The 27,482-nt window shown below is 42.1% G+C and overlaps 1 protein-coding gene across 1 annotated transcript in view; it reads right to left on the bottom strand.

Annotated features, from left to right (window-relative positions):
- The window catches only part of LOC129101429 (protein diaphanous homolog 3-like), a 157,935-nt gene that overhangs the window by 42,573 nt on the left and 87,880 nt on the right, over positions 1-27,482 (bottom strand). Inside the window, exons 25-27 of the mRNA XM_054611260.1 lie at positions 22,746-22,881; positions 11,456-11,551; positions 10,790-10,852 (exon numbers count right to left, since the gene is read on the bottom strand). Of these exons, the coding sequence (XP_054467235.1) occupies positions 10,790-10,852; positions 11,456-11,551; positions 22,746-22,881 (295 nt within the window). The remainder of the gene's footprint in view (positions 1-10,789; positions 10,853-11,455; positions 11,552-22,745; positions 22,882-27,482) is intronic.

Raw genomic sequence — 27,482 nt, forward strand, 5'->3', positions numbered from 1 at the left:
TCTTAAAGCTTTCCGCTGTAGTCGGTCTAAGTCGCCGAGCTGGGAAGCCAAGGCCTACTCCCGAGGGCTTCATGTAAGAGCCTCCTGCTCTGTCCTTCTCCACTTTGAAAATAAATACATATATAAAACACAGAGAGGGGCTCTTTTTTTTTTTTTTTTTTTTTTTAATAAAAGTGCAGTTGTTATCTTAGAATTATTGATTCTTAAAATGTTTTAAGGTTGGTGTAAAGCAGAAAAGACAAATTTCTACATAGGAATTCTGTCATAGAAATGGAGCCTGTATTGGTATCAGTCATTGCTATGCTATAGAGTCGACTACACTTCAGGGCTACACTGATTATAGAGCTATCACACGGACACTGCAAAACTGGCCAGCTTGGATTGCCGATATTTTCTCCTGTATGGCAGAGATTGTTGATTGTAAAAACACAGAGGCTCAGTTATATTCTATTCAATAACACTTGATTATACTTTTGTTCTGTATAAAATGTGTACATAATAACTTTGCTATTAATAATTGCAAAGCAGTAATCTCTTAAACTTAACATCAATTTATCCATTGGACCACTGTTCACGCACGCACGCACGCACGCACGCACGCACACACACACACACACACACACACACACACACACACACACACACACACACACACACACACACACGCACGCACACACACACACACACGCACACGCACACGCTCGGCTGAAGTGGTGTCAAGTGTTCAACTGCTCAAATCAGCAACCCCGAGCACTTACTGCAGGTATGGTGACTTCACTCCTCCTCTGTTCAGAGAGCACTTAAACATGCTAAATGTGCCAGTGCATGTGCCCTGACCTCTCCATGCACGAGAAATGTCTGCATCTATTTCAGCATACTTATTTGCTGTCCTCCAACCTTTGGGCCTCAATGGGAAGAATTTTCAAAGTAAGAAATCCTTAAAAAAGTGTGAAAAAACCACAGAAATGAATCCATATGTAAATATTTACATATATTAATTCTGTAGCATGTAAACATGTTTTATTTCTGATCGATTCTCCCTTCAGTATAGGAGTTATGGACAACTTCTATACTAAACGTTACCTCGCACTGCTGCTGGATTCTCGCATTGACACAAGCTGACGCTAGAATGGCAGACGTATTCTGTTGTGCAGACAGAAGGTCAACAGTCCTCAATGCTTTCAATTTCTTATTTTTTCTTCATGTGTCACTGTCATGAAAAGAGGTTACGTCTCAACAATCTCGCCATCTAATAGGGAAACTTTGTTTGAGCAATATTGCTTGCAAATTTAAAAACAGAGTATCTTAGACTTTCGTCCATTAAGGCCTCTAGCCATGCTGTGTAAATAATTCATGTTGGGGATGTGCTTTAAGAAGAACAGCATACAGTATCTAATGTATTCAATTATCATCCAAACCAAAGGATACATTAAAAAGAAGCAAATGACATAAGGCAATGTCTAAGTGGGAAACCGGCCACGTATGCACGATGTCTTTATTTGTGCTTTTGAAGAAAATTAAATGACTTAGTTCTGGCAGCATTTAGAAGCTCCCATCTTTTTGTGTAACAACGGCAGAAATGGCATTATGAGCGGAACTCAAAAGTGAGAGTAATGAGGTACATAAAACAATAAAGCCAATTCAACCGGCTACATCCCAACATCCCTGCTCAGCCCACTCTGTGTTTTCTGCCAGTATCAGAAAATGTTATACTGGAGAAGCAAATAAGCAATTTTCTATTATTTCAGCTTGCAAAAGTGAAACACGTTGTATGAAAACAAATGTGTCTATAAATGTGTTTGGCTGGAGATGTTACTGCATGCTGAACAGAATCTGAGTGTATAGCCGAGTGTGCGTATGTGTGTGTGGCTGACTGTGTGGACAAACAGAACTATCTGTGAAATACATTTAGACATCCTCTTGCCTCTTTGTCTGACTTTGTAATTACCATTCAAACCAGCCAGGCTAATTACCTCCCTGTTTAGAAAAATAATCAGGTCTGTACACAAATCAAGACTAGCCATAGAAGCCCGGGCCTGGCAACCAAAAACAACAATAAAGTCTACTGGGCATGGTTATTATATTTTCCATTTAATCAAAACTTACATTAAGATTTAAAGTGATCAATTATTCTATCATTTAGTTCCCCAAAGATTATTGTTTAAATCCCTAAATTATTCATTCTATTCTGTCAATCAATTTTTCTGTTGAATTTGTTACAAATTCTAACCCTTACCCCCACTGGGCTCTAATGCGATTCATTAATTAAGGATAATTAATATGGCTTGTTTACTAAATGTGTTTTTACTGTCCCCAACAAATTTGACTTCATTAGTTACAGCGGATGAAAATTATTTGTGAAAAGATGAAGTCCTGTGAAGCTTGGAGCCAGACATTATTGACACAGAAGCTGTGGAATCAAAATAATGATTTAAAGAGGAGCCAGGCCATGTAAGTCTTGATTCAACAACAGGCACGACAAAGACCCGATCAAACCAAATACAAAATGTGTGAGCTGTAATTTGCTTATATTTGTTGATGTGCAGCAAGTTGAAAAGCGACTATAAGATCTCATTTTCAACTATCAAGTCAACATATGCCACTCCACTTTGGGTCTAGGGTTCTTCAAGAACTGAAATTCTGCATTCTTTGTCATAAATAAAATGCTAAATGCCCTGCGGAGGGGCAGAAATACGGATCTGTTTTTAGCAAGCATTACAGCAGTTGGCCGATCTAACTGTAACAATGATACAACTGTTAAAACAAGAATAAGCAGTTTACAACCTCGGGGTCAGCCATCCAACATGGAAGTCGACAGTATGGCAAAAGAGTTGATCAAATATGAAGAAAACACCAAGAGAAAAACAACAGATCCACTAAGTCAAAAATAGCTGCTTTAGAAAATAAAATGTTTGCCTGCATTCCATTGGTTCTATCGAAGGTCGAAGGGAAGTCAACACTCTGACCAGATTTACAGTGCAGTAACTTGACGTTTCAAGAAACAGAAACGCAGAGGAAGACAAATGAAGAAATGGCCTCGTAAACAGCACCGCATGAGCAAAGGCAAGTTTTTAAAAATAATCCTTTTTTTGTCCGTGCCCTTTGCCAGCCAGCAGCCATTTCCTTGCCTTTTACTTCTCTGCCCCGTATCTGCTTTATTGTGATGCTAAACACTGAGTTTTGACATTCAGGATAGCCCTGCCAAAGGACAGGCTAGTGGATGCAGTAGAAAAGAGAAGGCCTTAATGGGTTCAACTGGAATGGAAAGCATCTGCTAGTCTCCACAGGCTGGAGGAGAGGGAAATGTCAAGTATGGTTATTACAGAGCAGGCAGCAGCTCAAGGAATTTTCACCTGAATAAAAAAAAAAACAGTCTCGGACAACGCGCATGCACAAGCTACATCTCCACACGTTAACGCCCCGAAAGAACCCATTCACACCCAGCTGCACATGCTGGAGGCATGTGGCAGAAATGTTTACAAGCACACATACAAATAAAAATACACACATGCAGTCAATGCAAAGATGTTATTTAAGTACTAATGCCCCTAGTTTTCAACTAGGAAAGTATCCTCAATAAAAAGGCGTAATTTAAGGTAGAACTACCCTCTCCTGAATGGCAGGGCTAATCATATGCTTCTGAAGTGTTCATACATCTGCAGAAAGTCTTGGAGGGAGATTTTCTTCTCAACAAGATCACTTGAGTTTGTTTGCTAATTTACACCCCCAAGGATTCTAATCAAAGCTTGTGCCAGGCTAATGAAGCTCTTAAGCCCAGAGGCCAGAGACGCATACATGGCCTTGTGACTCAAGGCTGAAGTGAATGCATGTGGCTATATACAGTCAAACCTGCGAATGAGCGAGTGCACGGGCATACGGAGGCGGTACTGTATAATAGCAGATCAGCAAAGCCCAAATCCCACTCTCTAAGGGGAATCCAGCATCAAACAACCCTTGCTGCCTGAGGGCTGGCCTTCCCTCTCTGTCAGCGTGGAAACTTCTTTCGCTGCACTCGGAGCTTCTGGATCAGCGGGGAGACACGTAGCAGGTAGAGCGGCGGCAGACATGACAGCCAGAGAGAGACAGAGAGATTTGGCAGTTTGGAAGAATGAGATCATTTTATCACCGCAGACTAAAGTGGCCCTGGGAATAATCATCAAACAGGAGCCTTGGTGTTTGCTGCTCTCTCTGCATGGGTATGGGCGCTCTGGAGAATGAGACCTGGATATGGGGCTGTTTACAGATTGGTTATTGCAGGAAGGTGAGTGGAATTTTAAAGCACAAATCATCCCCCCTTTCAACACTCCTACCTAAAGTCTCCGCTTTTCCTTTTGAGTCAAGGCGGCTTAGTTGGCAACCATAGCAACACACGCTAACGGAGATGTGTCTCTTTATACCAAGGCCCCTGGTGTGACCAGTCGAAAATGTTAGCCTGAAGCAAAAAAAAAAAAAAAAAACAGACAAAATAAAGGAACACAAATGTCTGTACGGAAGCACGACTGTGAGATGAGTGGGGAGAAATGAGCCCTTGTAATGCTCTTTCAGCAAAGGTATTACCACGGAGACAGAGCTCAAGCGCCTCCCTTTGCGGAGGGCATAGATATAAAGGGGAGATACTGCTCATTTCACTCCCGTAACAACAGAAGTTCATATAATCATCTCCCCAGCTCTTTCTCTCCCTGACGGCTACGTGATATGGCTGCTGGCGTTGGTAAATGTGGGAGGACCAGGAATGTGTGTGGCTGGGTGATAAGGCTGCTGTAAAATTTAATTAGCACAAAGCCATGGTGAGAATGACTTCATTTCTCACTGCATTATTAACTAGAGTACTATGTAAGAGCCAAGTCTCAAACAATGTACATAACCTGTTCATGAGAAAAAAAGGGCTGGAAGGAGGGAGAGACAAAGAAAGACAGCGGGCGAAGATGGGGAGAAAACATTGACACATAAGACCTCTAAAAACTGAGGTGTGTATCTAAACTAAAACCCTGATTACATTACATTACATTACAGTCATTTAGCAGACGCTTTTATCCAAAGCGACTTACAGGAAGTGTATTCAACATAGGTATTCTTCAAACTTTTTACTTTACCCATCGGCTTTTTCTGCCTCTGTTCCCTGCACATAAGGTGTGTATTGAGGCAGGCAGAAGGCGAGACGGTATGCATGTGGAAAAGAAAAGACGAGGAGGATCTCAGACGCCGGCTGAATAGCAATCCCACATTAGCGGCTTCACTTACTGTTTGGGGCCTGAGCCGGTGTGAATGGGCTGATTAGGGTCCTTGGCTCAACATGCTGAACACCAGTTTCCATTTCACGATCCACAGCCTTTATTACAGCCCAGCTTCCTCATAATCCAGCTAAAAGTGGATATCTGAGGAGCCTGATCGGCTTAGGACTTGGCTAAATACGTGGGATGTACGGCGGAGCGACATTGAGCCGAGTGCAGAGGTGTTCGTTATCATCTGTTTTCTATTAGGACTGAGTGGGCACAGTCGAGCTTGGGTGTCTGCGTGTGTGAGTTTGTGCGTGCCGCCCTCATCCATCACGCTGACCCCCGCAACCAGTCAAGTGAATATACGGCACACCGTTTTACTTTCTCATCTTCTTACATTTTGGACAGGGCATGGATAACAGAGATTAGTACAGTTTTAAGAATAAGGCTATGTTTGCTCGAGGTGCGTTAAGCTTGCCCTCTTAGCATTCGCTAATACAGTCATTATTAGTTTCAACACAACCTGATATGGGTGTGCATCACAATTCAACACGTTTCAGTGGAAATAGGCCCTCGGAATCGGGAGGCAGGACATCCGTAACCGCACAAGTGGGAGCCATTAAAAGACGTCTTTCATTATCTACATCCGTGCCTCCAAGCTAACAGAACAAGTAAACAGGGTCAGAATCACATTGAGTGACATACCGCATGGAAAACCGCATTCTATAACCAAACAGTTTTAGTGAGGAACATATTTAATGCTAATTACTGCCTGTATTACACAAAGGTCACATGGTGGGGTTATCCTAAAAAAAAGACCTATTCCATGAAGAGAGAACATTGTTCTCAGCAAACCTTGAATAAAAGGTAAAAAAAACCTGTTTTCTGCATCCCTCAATTACTAGTCTCACCGCACATGTTGGACCTAATTACACTAGCCACTTTGTTAAGGTGACCTCTTGTTCCATCTGTTCAATGCATGTGTGCCCAGACTCTCTCTCACACTCACACACACACACACACACACACACACACACACACACACACACACACACACACACACACACACACACACACACACACACACACACACACACACACACACACACACACACACACACAGACAGCCAGACAAAGGCAGGTCAAGGTACACTTTCCCATCTGGATATGCCTTTGTCTACAAGAGCAGTTAAACATCTAAACCACCAGTCAAGTGAAGTGTGGCGATAAGAGAGACACTGACTCCAAGTGGCCAGATGATTGTGGACATGAATACAGAGCGCAGTACACCTGTCCAAGTCCTCGACACAGCTAATGCCCCAACCCAGGAGAGGCCTTTGACCTTCAACCTGCACATCATTAAAAACAGAGGGTTTAAGCTGACAATTTCGATGCATGTATGCATGAGCCGGTATGTGCCAAAGTGGGAGAGTGAGCACTTGGTGTTCAGGAACAGAAGCTCTTTGGCAATAATCTGTCACTTTAATGAAAAACGCACGCACCATATGTGATGTGTGGATGATGTATTGTGAACAAACGCAGATAAATCAGCAACTTCTACAGTTACGTTTTTGAAACGATGACGTGTAGCATCAATTCAAATAGATCTTGGGTGGAGAGCGTCTGTGCTCTCCTTTCTGTCTTGGGTTCACTGAAATGATTTAATAACCCCTCCTTTTTTTTTTTTTTTTGCTTATGTCATGTCTGGGGGGAAAGCAGTAAGGCAAGGGGGAGCGATAGAGATAAAGCAGAGACAAAACAAAGTCAAAAAGTAAAGAGTCGACTGAGCGAACTTTGGAAGACTGGGGATGGGGGGGGGACTTTCTCCCATAATTGACATTGATACGAACAGACAGGAATGTGAAAAAGGAATGGGAAAGCACACACGCAATCTGCAGGATATGGTTGCCTGCAGTGGAATCCACATAGCACAGTCTATAAGAGGCCCAATCAAAAAAGGCAAGCATCTAACATCAGACTCCACGAGAGTATCCCAGCCCCGGGAAGTGAAAGTGACTGACTCTCAGTGATAGTCTTTCACAAACGTCTCACATGTGAGCACACACAGATAGGAGGCAACAAACTTCCTTTTTCATCTACTTTTTTTTTGACTTTCATTTCAACTTCACACTCTCCCCCCCGGTTTCGTCATAATGGTTTTGTGCAGCACGAATTCTGAAAGAGATCGTGGGTTGAGCCTCAAATTAAGCCTTTTATTCGTCTCCTGCTACCACTCGCACATCTACCCGAGCCATTTAAAGTCTGCATTGAATAGCTGTCTGTATGAACCGAAGATCCAACATTATAAAGAAACATATATTGAGCAAAAACAGGTCATGAAGTTGACTTGGCAAAAACCTAGCAGACACAACATCTCGGATAGCTAGAGGCAGAGCTTTTATGGTCAAAAACCTTAATGCTTTCAAGTGCAAGTAAGGACACATAACTCCTGTTTCCACTTGGCAAAGGGGTTCACCGACTTTGTGCAGTGACCTTTATATCAATTTCAAGCTCTAGTTCAGAGCTTTATCACACATGATAATTGTTAGGTCGAGTTTCACTAAAGACATTCTGAAGTAATTGCTCCTAAAGACAGAGACATTTACTCCCTCATAGATCTTGTTCCTCCCCACACATAATGGATCATCACTCCAAGAGAAAGGCCGTATAGCATTCGCGCCCGCACTAAAATATCTGGCTTTTGCTGTGTTACACACTCGTCTGTGAAACTCAACCATATAAAAAAAAAAGAAAAAAAAAAAGAAAAAAAAAAAGTGAAGTCATGCGATTCCCCTCCACATGTGATGAGGGCTTGCTTAGAAGGTTGAAATGACCAGACAGTGCCTGGAGAGATGTTTTCAGAAGGACACAGTTAAAAAGCTACGGCTGCCTTATAGATTCAATTTGCAGATTCAAGTCTCTTACACCTGTGTGGCTAACCACCATCGATCCATCATTCTGTGGAGCGCAATCCAATTTAGAGTGTCGAGGAGCCCCAGAGCCCTGCAGCCTTATCCTAACCCAAGCCACAGCCGCCGCAAAGCCTGCTTACCTCCATCCCCTGAAGTCCGCGGGCGTGTCTGTGTATTTCTATGTGTACGCGTGTGTGTGTGTGTGCTGAGCGAGACTGCAGACCGAGCTAAACACCATAGCTGCTGGCTCATGTTCAAGTGTGCTGAGCGAATTTAGAGGTGAGGGAGGAGAGGAGATGAGAGACAGAGGAAGTGTGGACGAATGCTGGGAACACAGGCCAGGACCCTTACTTGTATCATTTATTACTGAGTACAACAGAAAGGAAACAGGAAGGAAGAAGAAGGACAAAAAGGAGGGAGGGGACGATGTGCGCCCCCTTGTGCTGCAGCAAACATTGGAGTAGGCCGCAAGGAATCTTTTAATAGGATTCTCTATAGTGTGGCAATAACACTCATCATAACTACGGAGCACTACAGACATAATCGAACTACTTGTGATGGAGACTACAATCTACCGGCCCATCTGATTTGTTTCTGCAGGCCCCACTGTAGAAAAAAACCCCGGTGCACTTGAGTCTCCCTTGGTGTGAGAGCTTTATGGCACCATGCGCGTTAGGACTGACCATGCCAATCTCCTCCCTATCGTCACTAATTACAGTATCTTCTGGCACAGATGTTTCTGTTTTAATTCTCTTTGCTGCTCCGCTGAAGTGTAGCAACACCCCTGAGATCAATTATTAAAGGGTATTTAGAACTGTGGGAAAAGGAGGCGGTTTTTGTGGTGTGAAAGTGAAAGCAGCTGTTTAAGTGCTTGTGCCGCCGACCAAACTTCATCACCTCCCAACCAAACAGGGAGCATCTTGTGGGTTTCACTCACTCCGGCGACTAAACCCGGGGGCAATTAAGGCCCCGGATCTCCGTAGGAGAGAAGGAGATGGGAGAGAGAGGGGGGGGGGGTGGAGAAGCTGAGAGACTCCATACCAATAACAGGCAATTATGTTTGGGGAGGGCCATTGTCAGGCCATGAGAGTATAGAGGGAGACAGCGGGGATATGGGATGGTAGGGAAATGAGGAGGAGTGTTATTTAGGAGGCAGATGGCAGAGAGGGGGAAATTAAGATGAATGGGCACTGAGAGGGCTGAGCTGGTGCTGGGGCTGGGCAGAGAAAAGTAATTAGCTGTGTTTGCTCTGGGAGGCTGGCAGTGAGTATGATGCCTGCAGTGACAGGCTCAAGCCTTGAGCTTTATTAGTCAACAAGGCCATGTCTGAAGCTGCCAGCAGGGGGCAGCCGGCCCAGACCCCTCGTACCTGTACAGCACAGCATGGGGTCTTTTTTCCCCTGACGTGGACACTGAGCAGCACTTCTTTTTATAATAATCCCCTGTTAATATAACATCCCTTATATTTACAGACTCCCTTTTTTGAACACACAGTCAAACAACCCCCGAGTCCAATTCCACCCGCTCACATTATTCCTCGGTTTCACCCTAACCAACTGGCTCTTTCTTACCTCCCCGCACCATTTCTCTCCATTTCTTATGTTACAGCCACCTCTATCTGTCTCTTTCCTCCCACCCTGTATATCTCCCTCCCCCTCGTCCCTTTCCAATCTAATTTCAGATAAGTCGTAGCAGAACAACAGCGCAGAGCCCTTTATCATTGCCATCAATGATGTGGGTGGACTGAGCGTGAATAATATTATTCATGTGTGCCTGTGCCCAGCCCACTGGGATTCCAATTACAAGCAATAAGTGGTAATAGGGTTATGGCGTAATTTTTTAAGTACCTCAGTGATGATTGTAGAAAAACCTTTTGACAAGAGAAGAAAAGTTGTTGTATGTTTTTGCAACAGCCAAAGCACAATATCTGTTCACAGCTATGAATGATATGGGGCGATTTGAGCCGGTATAGTTAGTATCCCATCCAATCACCACTCCCAGGAAGTCATACGGTCAGGCACATATTGCCCTCGTTGTTTTACATTATGAACATGGAGTTTCTAAGTTATAACCCTGAATGTTTAAAGTTACAAATGGCTTGCATCCAATTTGTAGTCTGTAAGTATGTTTAAACATGGTGCAGATGTCTCAGCGCCCTTAAAAAATCTGCAGTACATAGGTCAGATGTGAGAAACTCAAGAAGAAAAAATGTACAGTTGTGAATAGACATCTGTAGCTTCCTTTATAAAAAAGTTTTTAAAAATTAGATAGATTTGCATTCAAAATCTTAGAGTTGAACTTAAAGTGCCGCAGTTACTGAACAATTTAGGAACCTTATCAAACTGAGAGCAGCCCACTCACTGCTTTCAAAGACTTTCCGCCGTGCTTCTCTCACAGTCTGCACATTGCACTGACTCAAACTGTATTGGAAAAGGCCTTTCACACTTTCAGAAGGCACACAAGGTCACAAAAATGAAAAAGAAGCAGACAACTGAAATGGTCACTGGACACGCACACAAAAGCAGGACTTATGGACTGTAGAGGCAAAAGTTGAAATACATGCAAGAGTTGTTTAAACCGGCCTTCTGAAAGCAGACACAAGACAGAGCTGAGCATGCTTGAGGCTTTAGCTTTGTGGGCTTTTTAAATGATTTGCTTTACCATGGTTAACAGGCCTGAGAACCTGTCGGAAGGAGCTGGGGCTGATGGTCTTCTGCTGGTAATCTGTGGAAGGCAGGGGACATTTAACGCCAACATATCTTTCTGTACTAAGAGGGATCAAAAAGATCATGAGGAGGCATTCGCAGGCTGAAGAATAGCTGTGAAGAGAAGGCCATTAACAGAAAATACTGTGTTTAAGGGCAACGCTGTCAATTACCCCTAAAGTCTAATGGACTGTCTGTTCCAAACATGTACAGAGCCCGACTTGGATTCAAGAGCATTTTGGGATTTAAGACTGCCAGAAAATAAATAACTGGCTGTTGATATACTGAGATCCAAACATCAGACAGTAGTAATGTTGTCAGGCTGAAGATTCTCTGGCATTGTGCTGCTAGCAAGCATGTGTACAAACAACAAACTGGTGTATTCAGAAAGGGACTGAGAATGTGTGGAGCCAAGGCATGAGAACACAAGGATGCATTCAATTGACTCAGCTTTTAAAAAAACATAACCAGAAAAATATGCATCCAGTCGGCAGGTTAGGACCTAAATATACTTAGATTTTTGAAAATCTGATTGGAATCACAACATTGCCCCCCCAAGTTCAATATGGGTAGCAGGTTTTATGTGAGCTTTGTTTGTGGACAGGTGTAGGTAAAGACTCACCTCTGGGTCTTGGCGCTCTCTTCCTACGGTCTCTGAATGCAGCTCCTGACTGTAGGGCTTCCAGCAAACTATCCATCACACCTGTCTCATCATTCTCTGAAAAAAAAAAAAAAAAACAAGAAGAAAAAGAATGAGGGGGTGTTGGAAGACAGAGACACAAATAAATAAATAAATAGAAGTGCTGCCTCGCTGCTGTATGCCAGTCGCGTTGCAGTTAACATCAATGTCTGTCCAAAATGTCAACACTTTATCATTTTATCCTGTGACCTTGACCCTCCAAATTCTAATTAGTTAATCCTTGAGGTCAGGTGGCCTAAAAATAAATGACCTGGCTTATTGAACCTGTCGGTCTGTCTATCAATCTCTTCTGCTGCGTTTCAGCACCCGGGACAGCACCCACACATCAGGGCCATCCATCTGATATTATTATATAATGTTGATGCATATTGAAAGATGTTGAATTACTATTATTTATTTTGTGTGCTATTTGAGATTTAAAAAAAAAAAATGGCATGGCAATAGTTGGTACTACAAGCATTCAGGGTAAACTACTGCAGCATAGGAGTCACATATACGGGGACGTAGGGTTCCCTCTCAAGCTGGAATGAAACACTCAAACCTGTCAACATGTTATATTTACTTTAGAATACTAGAATACTCAAGTCCTTGCTTTGTTGCAGCGGGGGAGCCACCAGACTGCAGATATATTGTAGAAAGGCAACAGCTTTGAAGATATGACATGTAAATCATGGCCTGTGTAGGTGCGGCTGAAAGCCTGGGCCTGACACCTGAGGCATAATGATGGACCTGGCTAGTGATTTGTAGTAAAAACAGCCTTCAGTGGAAGGGAAGGAAAAAAAGGGTAGCAGGTACATGGGAATGCTGAGAGAGAACACACACTGTCAATAAAAAATGATGCTGCGGTTGTCATGCAAATTTGAGTGTGTGTGTGGGTGATTTCTTTTCAACACTGCTTCAGTGTTGCCAATAACATTTGGTCTTTGTCAACCTCCATGCTCATGTGAAGGGCTGTTTGCCACTAAATTTGACATTTCCACTAATGATGCACTGACATTAAGAGCTCACATGCTGTCCATCAGTCTCATTGTGTTTAGTTAAGTGTCCTTTGTACTAGTTTGACTAAAATAATACAATAAAAAACACCTGTAGTGTAAGATGTTAAAAAAAAGAAAGAAATATAACTTTAAAAAAATGCTACGTGATGTTAACCCAAACCATTTTTTTTATTTTTTATTATTTAAACAAATGTACACATTTTTGATGAAAAATGTTCTATTCATGAGTGTAATTATGGCCAGTGCAGCCATTTCACATGCTTGTGAAAGTCTGATCCCTTGGACCACATTTCAGCAAGAAGACACAGTCTCCTGTACACCACAGCTGGTCTGGTCTTATCGTTTTCAGTACGTATGGTTCTTACGGACATTCAACCACATTTAAATCACATTTACTGCAGTTCTAATGTATTCATTTTATAAACAAATTACACTGAAATTATTCAAATTTAAAAAAAAAAAGACAATATGCCAAATGTTTTTCCTGAGTGAAACAGTCAAAACACTCAACCAGTTTTATAATCGCCTTTAACAAATGTTGTATTAATATTATTGTAACTGTTTGTACTGAAAAGAAATAAACTGTAACTGGACTGAACCAACACCTGCAAAAGAGAAGCAGATCAACCTTGAACTATACATACAATTTCAGCAATATTCTGACACTACTTGAAACCTTGTTAATGTCTGATACCTCCAAAGTGAATTTTCTTCAGCACCAGGCCCTGACTCTCCTGCAGCAACAAAATCGAAAAGAAAAAAGCTCTGCTCTGGATTTCTAGTTTGCTGTCTAGTTTGCTGCCAACTGAGCTTTATGTCTAGTGCTGCTCTACAGAACAAAGGCTCCTGCCAACTTCAGGCAGTCATTTAACTGTGACCTGTAATCTTTGGCCAGTATTCACAATCACAATTTTTAGTAAAACGGAAATATCAATTAAGATATGTTAAATGCTCACATGCAATTAAACACAGTGTGATGTATTAGGCATGCTGAAGACCGATTCATCAGAGTATGATGTGCTAGTAAAGTTGATACAAATTCATTAGCTGTGACTGCGAGGTCCCACCAGTGATTTAGTGAAGGGAAGGAGGACATAGCTCTGATTAAGCTTGTGTGTGTTTTTGTCACTCATCCATTTCATCTGACGATTCCCTTTGGAACATTAATACACACTGGAGCAAAATGGGGGGTGAAGGGGTATGCAGTGGGATAGCTATAAAAAAGCTTCTAATATAATCATACCAACTATGACAATGCTAGTAGAACACATTTATGCATAAGGCCCTTTATCTATTAGTTCATTTTTACTTTACACCAAGCTCCGTCCATAGTATGACCTATTGGATATGGTTAGCATTAGTTTGCTGGTCACATGACAGTGTTATGCTTAATGTATCCTTCTAATTCATATTTAGATTGTAAATTATATATACAGTGACATCTTAACGGTGCCAACTTTTTTGGCATGTAGCCCACAACAGGGAATATTTCAAATGTAAATTGGGGGACAAATATTTTTGGTGGAGGGCGAAAGCCAAGGATCCTCTAGCCCCTTTATGCTGACCCCTAATCTATAGACAAATGAGGACATTTCATCCCAAAACATTTTTTTTAATGAAATCATAAGCCCCTCATTTGAGAACATGTTTGAGTGCAAATCAGTTTTTAAATATTAACAGACGCAGATAGCGTCTTTCCATTTCAAAAGGTATTAATGAGGGCTGGGATCGCAGGCAGCGATCAACCTCTGAAGCTCGTCACCTCCGTCAGAAACCTACAAGCCCCTTCTCCTCATCTCTTTCAGACTCTTTCACGAGTCGTTAACTACAAACACCACAGTCACACTGTACCATGGGGCCTCGGAAACCGAAATGTTCCTCATCTTTCATGCGCACAGTACCATGCGGCACCATGGTGGGATTTCTGCAGACCCACAAAAACTGTCAATCAGCTCCACAGTACACGGTCCCTTTGCAGCAAACCCACTGAAGCTCCTGTATTGAGGGCAGAGGGTCCCTGGGGCGGTGGGCTGTGGTTGTGCCCAAACCCCACGCCGAGCTGTGACTACAAACGCGCACATTTGGTGGATGTATCATGGCCCACTTCCTCGCCTGCCTGCTTCTACTGTATGTGTGAGGTTCTTTTTGGTGCTTTTCATTCGCAACAGTTGCATTCCTCCTCTGGCTGGTGTGCGCCCAGTTCTTCATCATTACACAGAGCAGAGAGGCAGCACGAATCTCTGCGCGACACCAACACTCCTCTACGTCCAAATTTGTCTCCACTGCCGCGGCAATTCATCACAAGCGGCAAGCTTTACACTCCCGACGACACACACAGAGACATATGCAAAAAAACCCCCCAAAAAACGCAGATGGCACACAGAAAGCCACGCAAAGAAGGAACAGATCAATATATTGCAACCTACAGTGTGCGCCTTCACGTGTAGTACTCCGTTTGACTCCAACCCACAAGTACATGAAACACTTTGTGTGCCTCGGAAGGCAAGGAAAAAGAAACCCACTCAGATCTCTCGCCTCAGGAATATACAGCAGCAAAAACAGTCCAATTTTACACATCAATCAGGAGCATCTCCGACAGGCCGAGACAGAAAACCGCTTTCTAGAATGTAGACAAGAGGTGCTTTCAGACAGCCAAACATATTTATATACTCACGCCCACACGCTCACAAACTTAGAGGGAGATCACAGACATGTCACATGGATACTAATGGAGGAGGAACACATGGCAGAGGGATATTAGTCAGGCTAGTAGCTGTGAAATGGGTTTGAAACAGTCATTCAGCTTGTGAAAGGTGGTGCTGAGGAGGATGTGGCACGAGAACAAAGACCAGTGAGAGGAACGGGACAGTGAAGAGTGGTATCCCGGCTTTGGCAGTAGAGCTACTGATTGGTGCTTTGATGTGCACAATTCTCCCTGCCTATTTCTATTCTGCTGCATCTGGGTTCAGAGCTCTCATGACAGGCATGCAGTGTGCACAGAGGCTTTTTGCTTTAACTTTCGCAAAAAAAGAAAAAGAGAAAAAAACATGAAGACTCTCTTGCAAACCTGTCCAGGCCTTACTGATGTCTATTTAAAGAATAGTAAGCGTGTCTACATTACCTAGTTCTAAGTCCAACCTATTTAGGAGTGAGAGATAGCAGGAAGGGAGCCAAATGAGCTCTAATGTGTTGAGTCTAGCTTCACTGGCCTCTTCGTTGGGGGGGGAAAAAAAGAAAATAAATGTGTGGTAATATGTGGTTAGGTGTTCAAATGCAGGTTTACTTGTGAGATCAACAGGAAAAAAAAGAAAGCAGAAAGTGTTTACTCTACAACAAAACAAAAGAGTAAACTCTGTGGGAAGAACCAAGACAAAGCTTAACCTCTACCTCTGGGAAAAGGCTATAGTTATCCTCCTGTCTGTAGTGAAACTTCAGCTATCTATTTAATCAGAGCCTGCTCAGACTGGGGTTTTCCATTGTCTGGACATGCAGCCTGTGAGTGTGTGTGTGTGTGTGTGTGTGTGTGTGTGTGTGTGTGTGTGTGTGTGTGTGTGTGTGTGTGTGTGTGTGTGTGTGTGTGTGTGTGTGTGTGTGTGTGTGTGTGTGTGTGTGTGTGTGTGTGTCGGTCAATGTCTACGCTCGATTCAGACCCGGGCCGATGCTTCCCGCCACTTAACTCAACAGTGGGCCGCACTTATCATCAGGACAATGACCCGGTTGTGGCAGTGTGCAGCAGAGGTGGGCCGGAGCAAGCCGAGAAACAGGGTCAATTGGGCTGGGATGGAAAAGCTTACGCGGGAAAATGACATGCCCGAGTACAACGAATGCAGGCCGACCACTGTGTTCCCGTGGACACTTAGAAGACAAATAAGGCCAGTCAGCCCCCCCCCCTCACTCTCTCTATGTTGACTACCCTGTTTTTCACTTCACTGACCCTTTGAGCAGCAAGTAGGCAAGCCATTCACTGGATGATGAATATAGATGTATGAATGACAACCACGCATCATAACCAGCCAATACATATTGTAATAGCTTACTGCTGGTCATCCACGCAACTGATGGATAGAAAAAAATCAGTTTGCTGCAATTAGAAGCCTCCATGTGTTTGTAGTGGCACAGAATAACTTAATCACCTGTGATAAATCTATAAATTCATAGATATACCATCCATCCATCCATCCATCCATTTTCCGTAACCTGCTTATCCAGTTAAGGGTCGCAGGGGTGCTGGAGCCGATCTCAGCTGTCAATGGGCGAAGGCAGGGTACACCTTGGACCGGTCGCCAGTCTGTCGCAGGGCTGACATATATAGACAGACAACCATTCACACTCACATTCACACCTACAGGCAATTTAGAGTCTTCAATGCACCTCAGCTGCATGTCTTTGGACTGTGGGAGGAAGCCGGAGAACCCGGAGAGAACCCACGCTGACACAGGGAGAACATGCAAACCGGGGCCCGGGAATTGAACCCGGGCCCCTCTTGCTGTGAGGCAACAGTGCTAACCACTACACCCCTGTGCAGCCCTAGATATACCACATAGAATTATTATTCTCGAATGTTTGCTTTTTTCTATGTGGTATATAGTGTATAGTTTTACAACAAAAAAATTATTTGATTTTATTTCTAAAGTTTTACAGCTTCAGGCCTCCAGAAAATGAAAAAGTCAGTCAGTCTGTGAAAATCACAATTTATGTGAATGCACTCTACGGCATGATGGGGGGTCGCACAGAGATATTGCTTCGTATTGAGATGTCACAAGCAGAAAATGTTGGAAACACAGCATTTCAGCAATCTGTTTGAAGGCAGTCATACTGAAATTTTTACCATTTTGTAGTTTCTATGCTCTGTTGCAGGATGTTATGTCTGTACAAGGTCTGGAAAAAATGGATTTCAAATAGGAATCAGAATAATGATGGGCAAATGACATGGTATAGAAAAAGGGGGGGAAAGATCTGTAATCTGAGTCAGTCCAAGAAAGATTAGTCCACCATAACTGATGAATAAGGCAAGAGATGTCTTTTATACATCCCAAAAAAATACCAAAAAATCTTTCCATTTAATATATGAGATACACAATTTGGATTCAGTTTAGTTTAACAGAATCTTTGTTTGAACTGCGTCTTGAATAATGGATATATAAAAAAAAAAAAAAAGATTAATTTCTTAGGTTTAAGAGGACACAAGCAGGTCAGGCTCCAGACACAACAAATACAGCAGAGCAAATTACATCAAACCCTCACACAAGCAACAGTTTGAAGAATAACTGCATCCGCTCTGCACCAACAATCTGGCTTGCACCACCAACTAGTGGTGACAGCTGGCTTTTTCCCCGCACCCTGTGCATCACTGTGGCTCTATAGTAACAGGACACAACACAGTTGGGTTCAACAGAATTATTTATACCTTTCAAACCATAAAAAAAAACAAAAAACAGTGCAGACATGTTGTTGATTCCTCCAAGTTCACACATTCACACCTGAACTGTCCAACAATAGGACATCTTTAGCCTCGTTGCCCACAGCAGCACAGGGGACCAGCACACTGTCCAGTGTGTTAAGCAGACACAGCTACAATCCCAATCAAACTGTGAGTTGATTGTCACAGAAAGGGTATCAGGAATAGTATAGTATCAAATGCAAACCAATTAAGTGAGCGCCACTATAATACTAAGACATGGTACAAGAACTATCTCATGAGATCATGGAATGCAACCCTGTTGTGTTTTCTTTCTCCATCTCCCTCTCTTTCTTATGCCCCTCCTATGCTTTTAGCATCTTTGCATGCAGGGTTGCATTTCTAGCTGTTCTTCTATTTGACGTCTTAATAGTTCATCGCTTGTAGCCATGTAGGGAATGTTAAATAAAGCTCTGATGTGTAATTTGTCGCTCCACAAACATTCCCGCTCCCGGCCTACCCTGGGAGTTAATGCAACAGATTTGTCATACACAAGCCAGGCACAGCTCGAGGAGGAGGGAGAGAAAGAAAAAAAAAAAAAAAAAAACACCTATTCAATCTGAATTTCAATCTCCATAGGGCCCTATGCAAATGCATGCAAGCTGATGCTCTCACTCTCCCAGACTGCCAGAACACACAGTGCAGGCGATGAAGCCAGGCTGCCTATTATTGTGTATGTAGGTGCCTAGTTTGTGTGGCAGGTAAATGAGGCCGAGGCAAATGAGAAGCAAACTGGGAGTAGCTCACATTTCGGGAATACATAAGTAGGCAAAGCTGAAACCAAACGAAATGCAGATACCTGTGGCAAGTAAAGAAGCTCAAATCCATTTTGATCATTTCCTCCAGGAAACCCTCCCCACTTTCCTTCCCCTGTCTCTCATTGCCGTGCCCTTCAGCATAATGTGGATGTGCAGCCTCTCTGGGGCTTTTTAGGGAATTGATGGATAATCAGATGATTACACAGAAAATCTCCATTGAGGACAATCCTCCCTGACAAACAAAGAGAAAGCTCTTTAGTTAATAAATAGGCTGAGAGACAGACAGAGTGAGAGAGTGTGAGGGAGAGAGCATGAGTAAATCCTGTCCTGGGTTGGCAGCACAATACCAAATCTCTATCACATATTAATTTCATCCCAACAATCTGTGTGTACGTGCGTGTGTGTGTGTACGTGCATGTGCGCGTGTGTCGTACATTGCCAGAAACATCACTTCTTGAGGACGTCACCGAGTTTGCCTTTAGCTTCGTCTAAATTTGAGCGTATCTAAATACATTTCAAGCTCCAGGCATATTTGTATAAGCCTTTCTGACAAAATTTGGCTGAAGTTTATTCTCATGATTTTTCTTATTCCTGAACTTCTTTTCTGAATTAGAAAAGTTTGAAGTGAAACAACTCGACACACAAGCACAGTGGGGAAAGAAGTTTTAAACAAACTGAACACACAAGAGGTTTACGACACTGAAACAAAACATGTAACGTAATGTTTTATCTCTGACCATGATAAACTGAAAAAGATTTTACTGCCAAGTTGAAAACAAACAGATATAAATTAAGCTCAAATATGAAATCTAAAGTCCTGATTAAATAAGTAATCATCTGCTTTAATCCAATTTTTTAAGAGGCAACAATTACTGCCTTGAGTATATGTGGTTAGGTTATTGTCATCTGGACACTGCAATTATACCTCATTCTTCCTTACAAAACTGCTAAGGCTCTCTTTAGTTTCATGGCGCCTGAATTCTTGATTTAATTGCTGTCTGGATTTTTGATTCGGCCACTCTGGGGCTTTAACATTGTTATTTTTTTTTAAGCCAGTCTTGCTGGAAATTAAATCCCTTCCCAAGTCACAGTTCTCTTAAAGATTGCGCCAAGGTTTTGTTATGAGGATTTTTCTCTAGATTCTGCTGCGCTCATTTTTCCCCAAGCCTTTCTCCAGGGGCCTTCTGCGGGGGAAGCATCCCCACAGCACGATGCTGCCCCCAACATGCCTCCTGCTGGGGAAAAGGTTCTCTGTGCTGATGTTACAGCAAATACTGCATAAATGATAGCAGACCATGGGGTAAGCATGTATTGAAAGGCACTGCACATCGCTCTCCCTCTCTCTGGCACACACAGCATTGTCATTTTATTCTATTTTAGGAAAATATAAAAATGCAAAAAAAAAGCGGATTGAAAAGGAACAAAACAAACTGACTAGAAACTTGGATATTTTGTCATATATTTCAAATGTGTCATTTCAGCAGGAGATAATGATACGGGTAGCAGCCCCTTCTCTAGCTAACGTACCTGCCAATAACTGCAGACACAGAGCCAAGCCTCCAGCCTACATTGAAAGACCATTCACAATGATCCATGCACATCCCCAAGCCTTCCTAATATAAACACAACCCATACAACACTGGCCTACCGGGAGCTGTTTTTTTTTTTTTTTTTGGCTTTAACCCTGTTGCTGTTATTTTGTGATAACCATAGCATGACCGAGGGTGAGATACAGCACATGCTACTGGGCTAGCAAACCGTACATAACCCATCCACCCTTCATTACATTTAAACTGGACATGACCCTTCATTTTGGAGGAGCCCAGCACTGTGAAACTTCAGGCGCTCGGTGGCAAACGGTAGCAATTGAGGGATGTCCAGATGAGCGTGAATGGAAAATGGAGTGGTTTGTATTCTGTTTGAGCCAAGAGAGGGCTTGGTTTTGGCCTGGTAGTACGGCCACAGCCGCACTTTGGCGTGGACGGAGCGCGGTGGTTCTCTGCTTGCACTCTAACGTCTCCAGGAGTCCTGTGGTGGCTGGCATAGTCATGTTAGCTCTAGATGGTGGTGCAGGGCTGGGACTGCCAAGCTCACTTGCTCTGCCAGCCTTAGCTTTGGCATTGGAATTGGGTCTGGAGGCTGCACTGTTGAACAAGTTCATGGCATCAGCGGTGCTCCAAAGGGGAAGGGGAAACAAACTAAAGAACATCCGGCAGTTGGAACCAGATGCTCTGGCATCAGGTAAACATTGCCTTCTTCATAGCTATGTCTGAACCTGTTTGGTAAATAAAGTTATCACTGTAGCTACATCATCCCTGAGGGCCACAGCAGTGGGCAGAGTTCAGAAAATAACTTTTTTTACATATACTGCCTAAACATCTACTGACAGCAGGAAAGCATGCTTAACAAACACCAGTCCAACCCTGAAACTCTTCACAACCCGTCAAACTCTTATCAGCAAGCAACATATTGATCACAAAGGCAGACGGCTTCTACTCAGGAGCAGGTGATAAACAGTAACATGTAGTAATAGAGTGAGTGCGTTAGATTGAAAGTGTGTAAAAACAATGCATGGTGCTGAACTGCTACCATTGGACACCACAGCGTCTTGCTGGATGACTTCCCATTGAAGTCCACAAAAAATGAGCCAGTTTCAAAATTTCTGCCGGACGACCCCGTGGTTTTACTGGGGACCTGAATTAATGTTTTTGGGTTTTTTTAAACGCAGCTAATTTTGGTTAGAACATGGCTTGAAACATTTCTGAGACTAATTATTTCTTGGTACAGTCTTAAAATGTCCTATCTTGTTATAATAATGCACCTCTCCACAAATTCTGACTAGCATATTTATAAAGTGAATGGATCAGAGGAAAAAAGGGATAATTAGGGTACAGTTGTTAAGCCAAACTATTTGCAGAAGCCAGTATAATTTCTCTTTAGGCGGATGATTCTCCACGCAGCATTTGGCTGCATTCTTATGACAATCTAGCAGCTGAACACCAAACCTTTTGCTTGTGGTTTAGTTCAGGATGTGTGCTTGTCAACATGCAGTGTTAAAACTTAATGTGAGGGTATGAACAGCAGTTGTGATCGTGGACTTCATATCAATTCTTTTGCGATATTCAACCACCTCCCCTATTAGACTGTGGCATAAAGCTCTGCTCACTCAAGAAGAGTAACTCACTTGAATTGATTGTGGTTACAGAGGGTGTCCTTCAACCAATTGACCTCGGGTTAAAGGTCATCTAAGCACTCATCTATCCAAGCCAAGTGTCCTGTAATAAAACATTGCGACCCTTCAAATGCTGACGACTGCTGTCCTGGGCCAGCCCCGTCCTGTGACCTCACAAGGAAGGGTCAAGTAAGAGGTGAACATCTGTACTTTGATCAATCGCCAAACAATAATTATTTTAAATTCCAAGGTTGAAATCGCTACACATCAATAACCTCGCTATGTGAATCCACAAATCAAGGGAAAGCAACACAATGTCTATGTTGCCTTAATATGACACTATAACACGACCCAGTGTGAGTTACACTGTAGTGCATGTCTGGTTTAATAACCAATGCTTGTCATGACTGGGGAACTATATTTGAGAGATTAATTGGTAAAAACTAATAAAAGTGAAGAATGTAATTTTGACATGGACTGCGATATATATATATATATAAAAAAAGCTCTTTCAATATCACACATTTGGCAATATTGTGTTTATTTCCAGCATTACTTAAAAACTTGTCAAATCAATCAAAATAAGCAAAAAAGCTTTATGTTTGGATGAGGGATTTCATTTGTCTAGATATGAATTCTGAATTGTGAGAAAATAGGTGTCTCCTCTATTCCATTAAAATGAGACTTCGTTTTCTTTGATAAATGAGAGTTTTTGTCTTTGAATGATTTCTCACACCACTTGACACCGGATTGATTGCGCACACAGCCCCTTGTAAAGGCGACGATGCAAGTGTTGACGGGGGGAGGCGGTTTGAACGGTCTCTACCTGCATTGACCTCCAGCAACCTCCTCTTCTTCTGCTGTCTCTCCTGCTTTTCACGCTCAGCCTTCTCCTTGGCCGCCCGTGCTCTCCTCTGTTTCTCCTCGGTCTCCCTCCGCCTCAGGTTTTCCTTCAGTGCTTGCTGTTGGGGAGAAAAAAAAGACAGAAAGAAAGTGACAACCAGGCAGATTGCTAAATGGGGTTAATTAGAGCAGTGCAAAGTCTGTCAAAGGCAGAGGCAGCTGTCAAACACCACAGACATCTTCATCATACAACATTAAAGTCAGATGAGGCTTTCTAAGGTGGATATCTGGCATGGTCTTGCCAGCAAAACACAAAAAAAAACACTTGACACCAGAGATCCATAGAGATTGAGTGATGGAACAATGACGTTAAGGCGTTAGTAGAGGCTGCTGCAGGTCTATTATTTTCTGTTCTAATTTTGACTCTTTCCTAACCTGACCCGCCAGATGGTGTGTTACACAGAACCATCTGAGAAGCAGTCAATGGGAAATGTCTTTGGAAAAAGGCAGGCACTTTTAAATTGCTTGGAAGTTGATTGGATAAACCATCTGTCAATCAAGCTCTTACTGAGCCAGTTGGGAGAAGAGCAAAAAAGAAAAAGCCTTCAGCACGTTTCTCCGTCTTCTTTCAATAAAGAAATACTCGCCAGTTCTGCTATATAACTGATGCTACTGCAGCATCTTAGCTAACCACTTCAGGAGCCGCCATTGTAGTTTTGAATGAACAATCGCCACTCCGTGTCGTCTCACACACACCCAAACCTCGCCTGTTGCTGCTAGCAGCTCCTCACAGGACGCTGATTGGTCGGTGTTCTGGCTTGCTGGTCAAAAATGCAATACTTGAAGCCTGACTAGACGGATATCGTGTGATGTGATCCCAGGGTTCTCGCATGATCTAATAACAATGTGAGAATCTAGCTACCAGGAAGGTAAACTCTTTACTGGATAAAAATATAAATATATATTTAATCATATTTATAGAGATTATGAAAGTTCGGTTGGATATTTTGTTGCTCTCTTCAGTCTTTATCTCTGGTAGCATCACCTTAGAAGACAACAAACAATTGTGGGAGAAACATTTCCATGTGTTTAAAAAAGGACACTTAAAACCACCTGATTTTACAGAATGTGACATTTGTGTAAATTACAAGAAAAATGTGTTTCGTGTTACACAGGTACTGTTTTCAAAAACGTTAGGATCATTGATTCCTAGTAATGTCATGCACTCTACATATGCACAGTACTATTCATAAATCATATTTCTTAATGCTGATGGAGGTTTAGCATTATATTCTTCTGATTTGAATGACTAAATATTGAGAAAATAATATCCTAGTGTTGCAATATAGTAAATATAATATCCTATATGCATATAAAATTCCATTTCCCTTTTTATTGGGAAATTTAGTTTGACTCAAATTATGTTACATGAAGGAAGAGGAACTCCTACTGTATATCTTTTCAGACTCAACTCTAATCAGAGTAACTATCAATCGTTCATTTTATTTTTTTGTCAGGCCTCTCTGTTCATAAAGCACAACAATAAAATGTGGAGAAATTGAATACACGTGTGCAGAAATTTCTATTAAAAAGAAGTTGACAAGAAACAGAAATTAACAATGTGCAAACTCTATGATTAAACCTTTAACATGACTGCATTTAGTGACCAGATACTCAGATAGTTTACCTGCATTTCAACCACAGGCACAACATTTCTAGTTTCTTATTATACACTCATGGCTCATAATGGAGTTGATCCATAATAGAGTTGATATGGATTGAGCTTGTGGCATTGTATGTCATTAGCAGTTAAAATACAAGTCTTCAGACTGGAAGAGCTTGCACAGCATTCATTGAGACTTCAAGTAAAGCACCGGTGGATGCTATTTGGTCTTGAGACAGCAATGTCTCTTCAAATTATTGACGATTTGTACGAACTGAAGTAGCCAACATCTAAACGTGTCAAAAAATGTCATTAATTCCATTCTGAATACATATATACATATACTATCTACAGTACAGTACATCAACCACTGTGGGTACAGGCTCTATAATCCCTGTGCCAAAGGGTTGTTAAACTCATGATAGTGTCGATAGCTTAATAATGCCACAGCCCAGAGACAGACTGCATATGATTTAATAGAGTGCTAGCACGATTGCCATCCTGATCAATAGCCAGTCACTTAAAGAAAGGGAGTCTGGGCTTTCATCAAACACCCAACTCCTCCTCCTCCTCCGTCTCCCCTCCCCTTGTGTTATTCACACAGCCAGGCTTGACAGGCACGTCAGTGGTAGAATAGTAATGCCGGACCAACATTAATAGATGCACAAAAAAATAGAACACACACCTTGAAAAATGTGTAGTACATGGAAAACTAGACAATAAAGAGGGGCAGTCACTTATTGAGGCCCACTGACTGCCTCTTATTAAGTCTGCCTACAAGCGACCATTGCTGGAAATGATATAGTCAACTTGAATTCAAAACAAATCAGTGTAGTTTAATCAGCATCAACAAGCCACTTGAAATATAGAGGATCAACAACTTAAATAAACTCTGATGCTAAAATGTATTATAGTATGCATGTTTTTTTCTTTTTATTAATACACCGACCACGGAGGGATTGGAGCTCGTTGGAGGCCTAACAGACATATCATTTAAAGAACAATTATTCTAACTTAAATAAAAGTAAAAACTAAAAAGAAAATAGCCGTTAACGACACTGATGAGCACCACTCAGCAGGTTCATAGAAATTCAGGAGAAGAGAGTGCTGAAGAGAAGTAGAAGGGGAAGCTGAATACCAAATGACTGATACACGGGGAAGCTGTTCAGAGCTGTTTCTAAATGAAACCAACTCCTCCACAAAATTAACTTTGATTTAATGTAATGAAACTGTCAGTTGCCTGTGGCAACCACTGATTCACAAATGACTATATTCTTAATGGGCATCCAATCTGGTAAATTACAGCTGGAGAGAATGAGGGAAAAGAAAAGGGAAGGACAAGAGTACCGACACATAATACATTCCAATAAGGAACAATTGAGTGATCCAAGGTTAGTATGCAGCTGAGATGGATGCCTAATGTGAACTTAGTCAAAACTCTGACACTCCTTCTCCTCTTTACTATCTAGCAGCTCTATCATTGAGCAGTCCAGTTCAATGAATAATAAAGAATAAAAACATTCTTACATGAGAACAACAACAAAAGAAACAACAAATGATTTAATATAGACAGTGAGCTAGTCAGTGGTGAAATCAGTGTTGTTTACAACAGCCTCACAGATTGGACTGTTGATTACTAAAATGTAATTTAACAAGATGCCCTGCAAACCTATGATGCAAATGACCAAGGTGCTATGACATTAACAATTGTAAGCCAACAATAATTCAGACCATCTTATTGAGATGGTTAAGTTTCACGTAATTCCATTCAACAGGACTCTACAGCCATGTTAGCAGTTTTGTTAAGCTATACTTTGACACAGTGGTGCTTTGAGTTGAATGATAAAGCACGCTTACAATGCTCAGAATGACACATTTAACATGCTGAAGTTTACCGGAGCAGGTATAATGTTGACCATGTTCACAACCTTAGTTTAGTGTGTTAGCATGCTAACAAAGGTAAGGAAATCGAACATTTTACATTTCATCCTAGGAGGACCATGAAAGCCTGAACAGAATGTCATGACAATCCATGCCAAAGTTTATGAGTTAATTCAGTCTGGTCTCAAGTGACAGACTGACTGATCAACCGAATAAACAAGAGAGCCATTCCTAATGCCATGGCTGGAAATAGTTGGCAGGTGGTTTCAGTAATATGGCTATGCAGATCTCCAGAGGTCTGTAGAGATAAAGTCTACTTTAAACCTGGACACCTTGCTGCTGCCGACAGCCGGGAAAACAATGATTAGTCAATAACGGGTCAATACAACAAGTGGGCCTGCTTAAGAGGATCACTTTTAAAACTGTGGATCACTCCTAAACTGCACAAAGACAATAGAACAGGAACGAGAACAGCTAAAGAACATTACAAAACATCCTTGTTAAAACAAAAAAATTGATATGCTCACACAAAAGGGTCTGCTGTCCTCTTAAATCACAGAACCAATTAGCGATCTTAGAACAACAGAAGTAGAAAAGAGTCTGTGTGGACATTAACGGACTACAGTGACATGAAAAAAGTGTATTTAGAGCACATGCAAGGCAGGTTTCATTTGTTTGTAAAAATCTGAATTCAATATCGAAGGCAAGAATGATCTAGCTAATGAAAAATAATAAGAACTGAAGGGACATTGATTTTTTTTTGAGACATAGTGCAGACCATGAAAGTACAAAATGATGAAGAGTCATGTGATATTTTGCCTTCTGACAAAGCATTCATTGTTACTGTAATGTAGAGCTGAGAGGGAGAGAGGGGGTAGAGAGAGAGCGAGGGAGAGAAAGAGAGAGAGAACCCGGCTCTCTGAGGAAATTGCCCTCCACTCTCCTTCATCACTGCAGGTCTGCTTCCCCCTCCTCCTCTCCTGGATGTCCGCCATTAGACACGCTCAATTGGATTCCTGTCAGATGTGCGGCCTCGCCCTGGGTCTCCTTCCTACGGGTGACTGAGCATGTTGTATGTGTGTGTGTGTGTGTGTGTGCGTGTCTGTCTTTGTGTGTGAAAAAAGCTAAGCAGCTTTCCCTATAAAAAGAAGAAAAAAAGAAACGCAGACACAAAAT

The sequence above is a fragment of the Anoplopoma fimbria genome, chromosome 2 (genome assembly GCF_027596085.1).
Source record: "Anoplopoma fimbria isolate UVic2021 breed Golden Eagle Sablefish chromosome 2, Afim_UVic_2022, whole genome shotgun sequence".
In the NCBI taxonomy this organism is placed as follows: Eukaryota; Metazoa; Chordata; class Actinopteri; order Perciformes; family Anoplopomatidae; genus Anoplopoma; species Anoplopoma fimbria.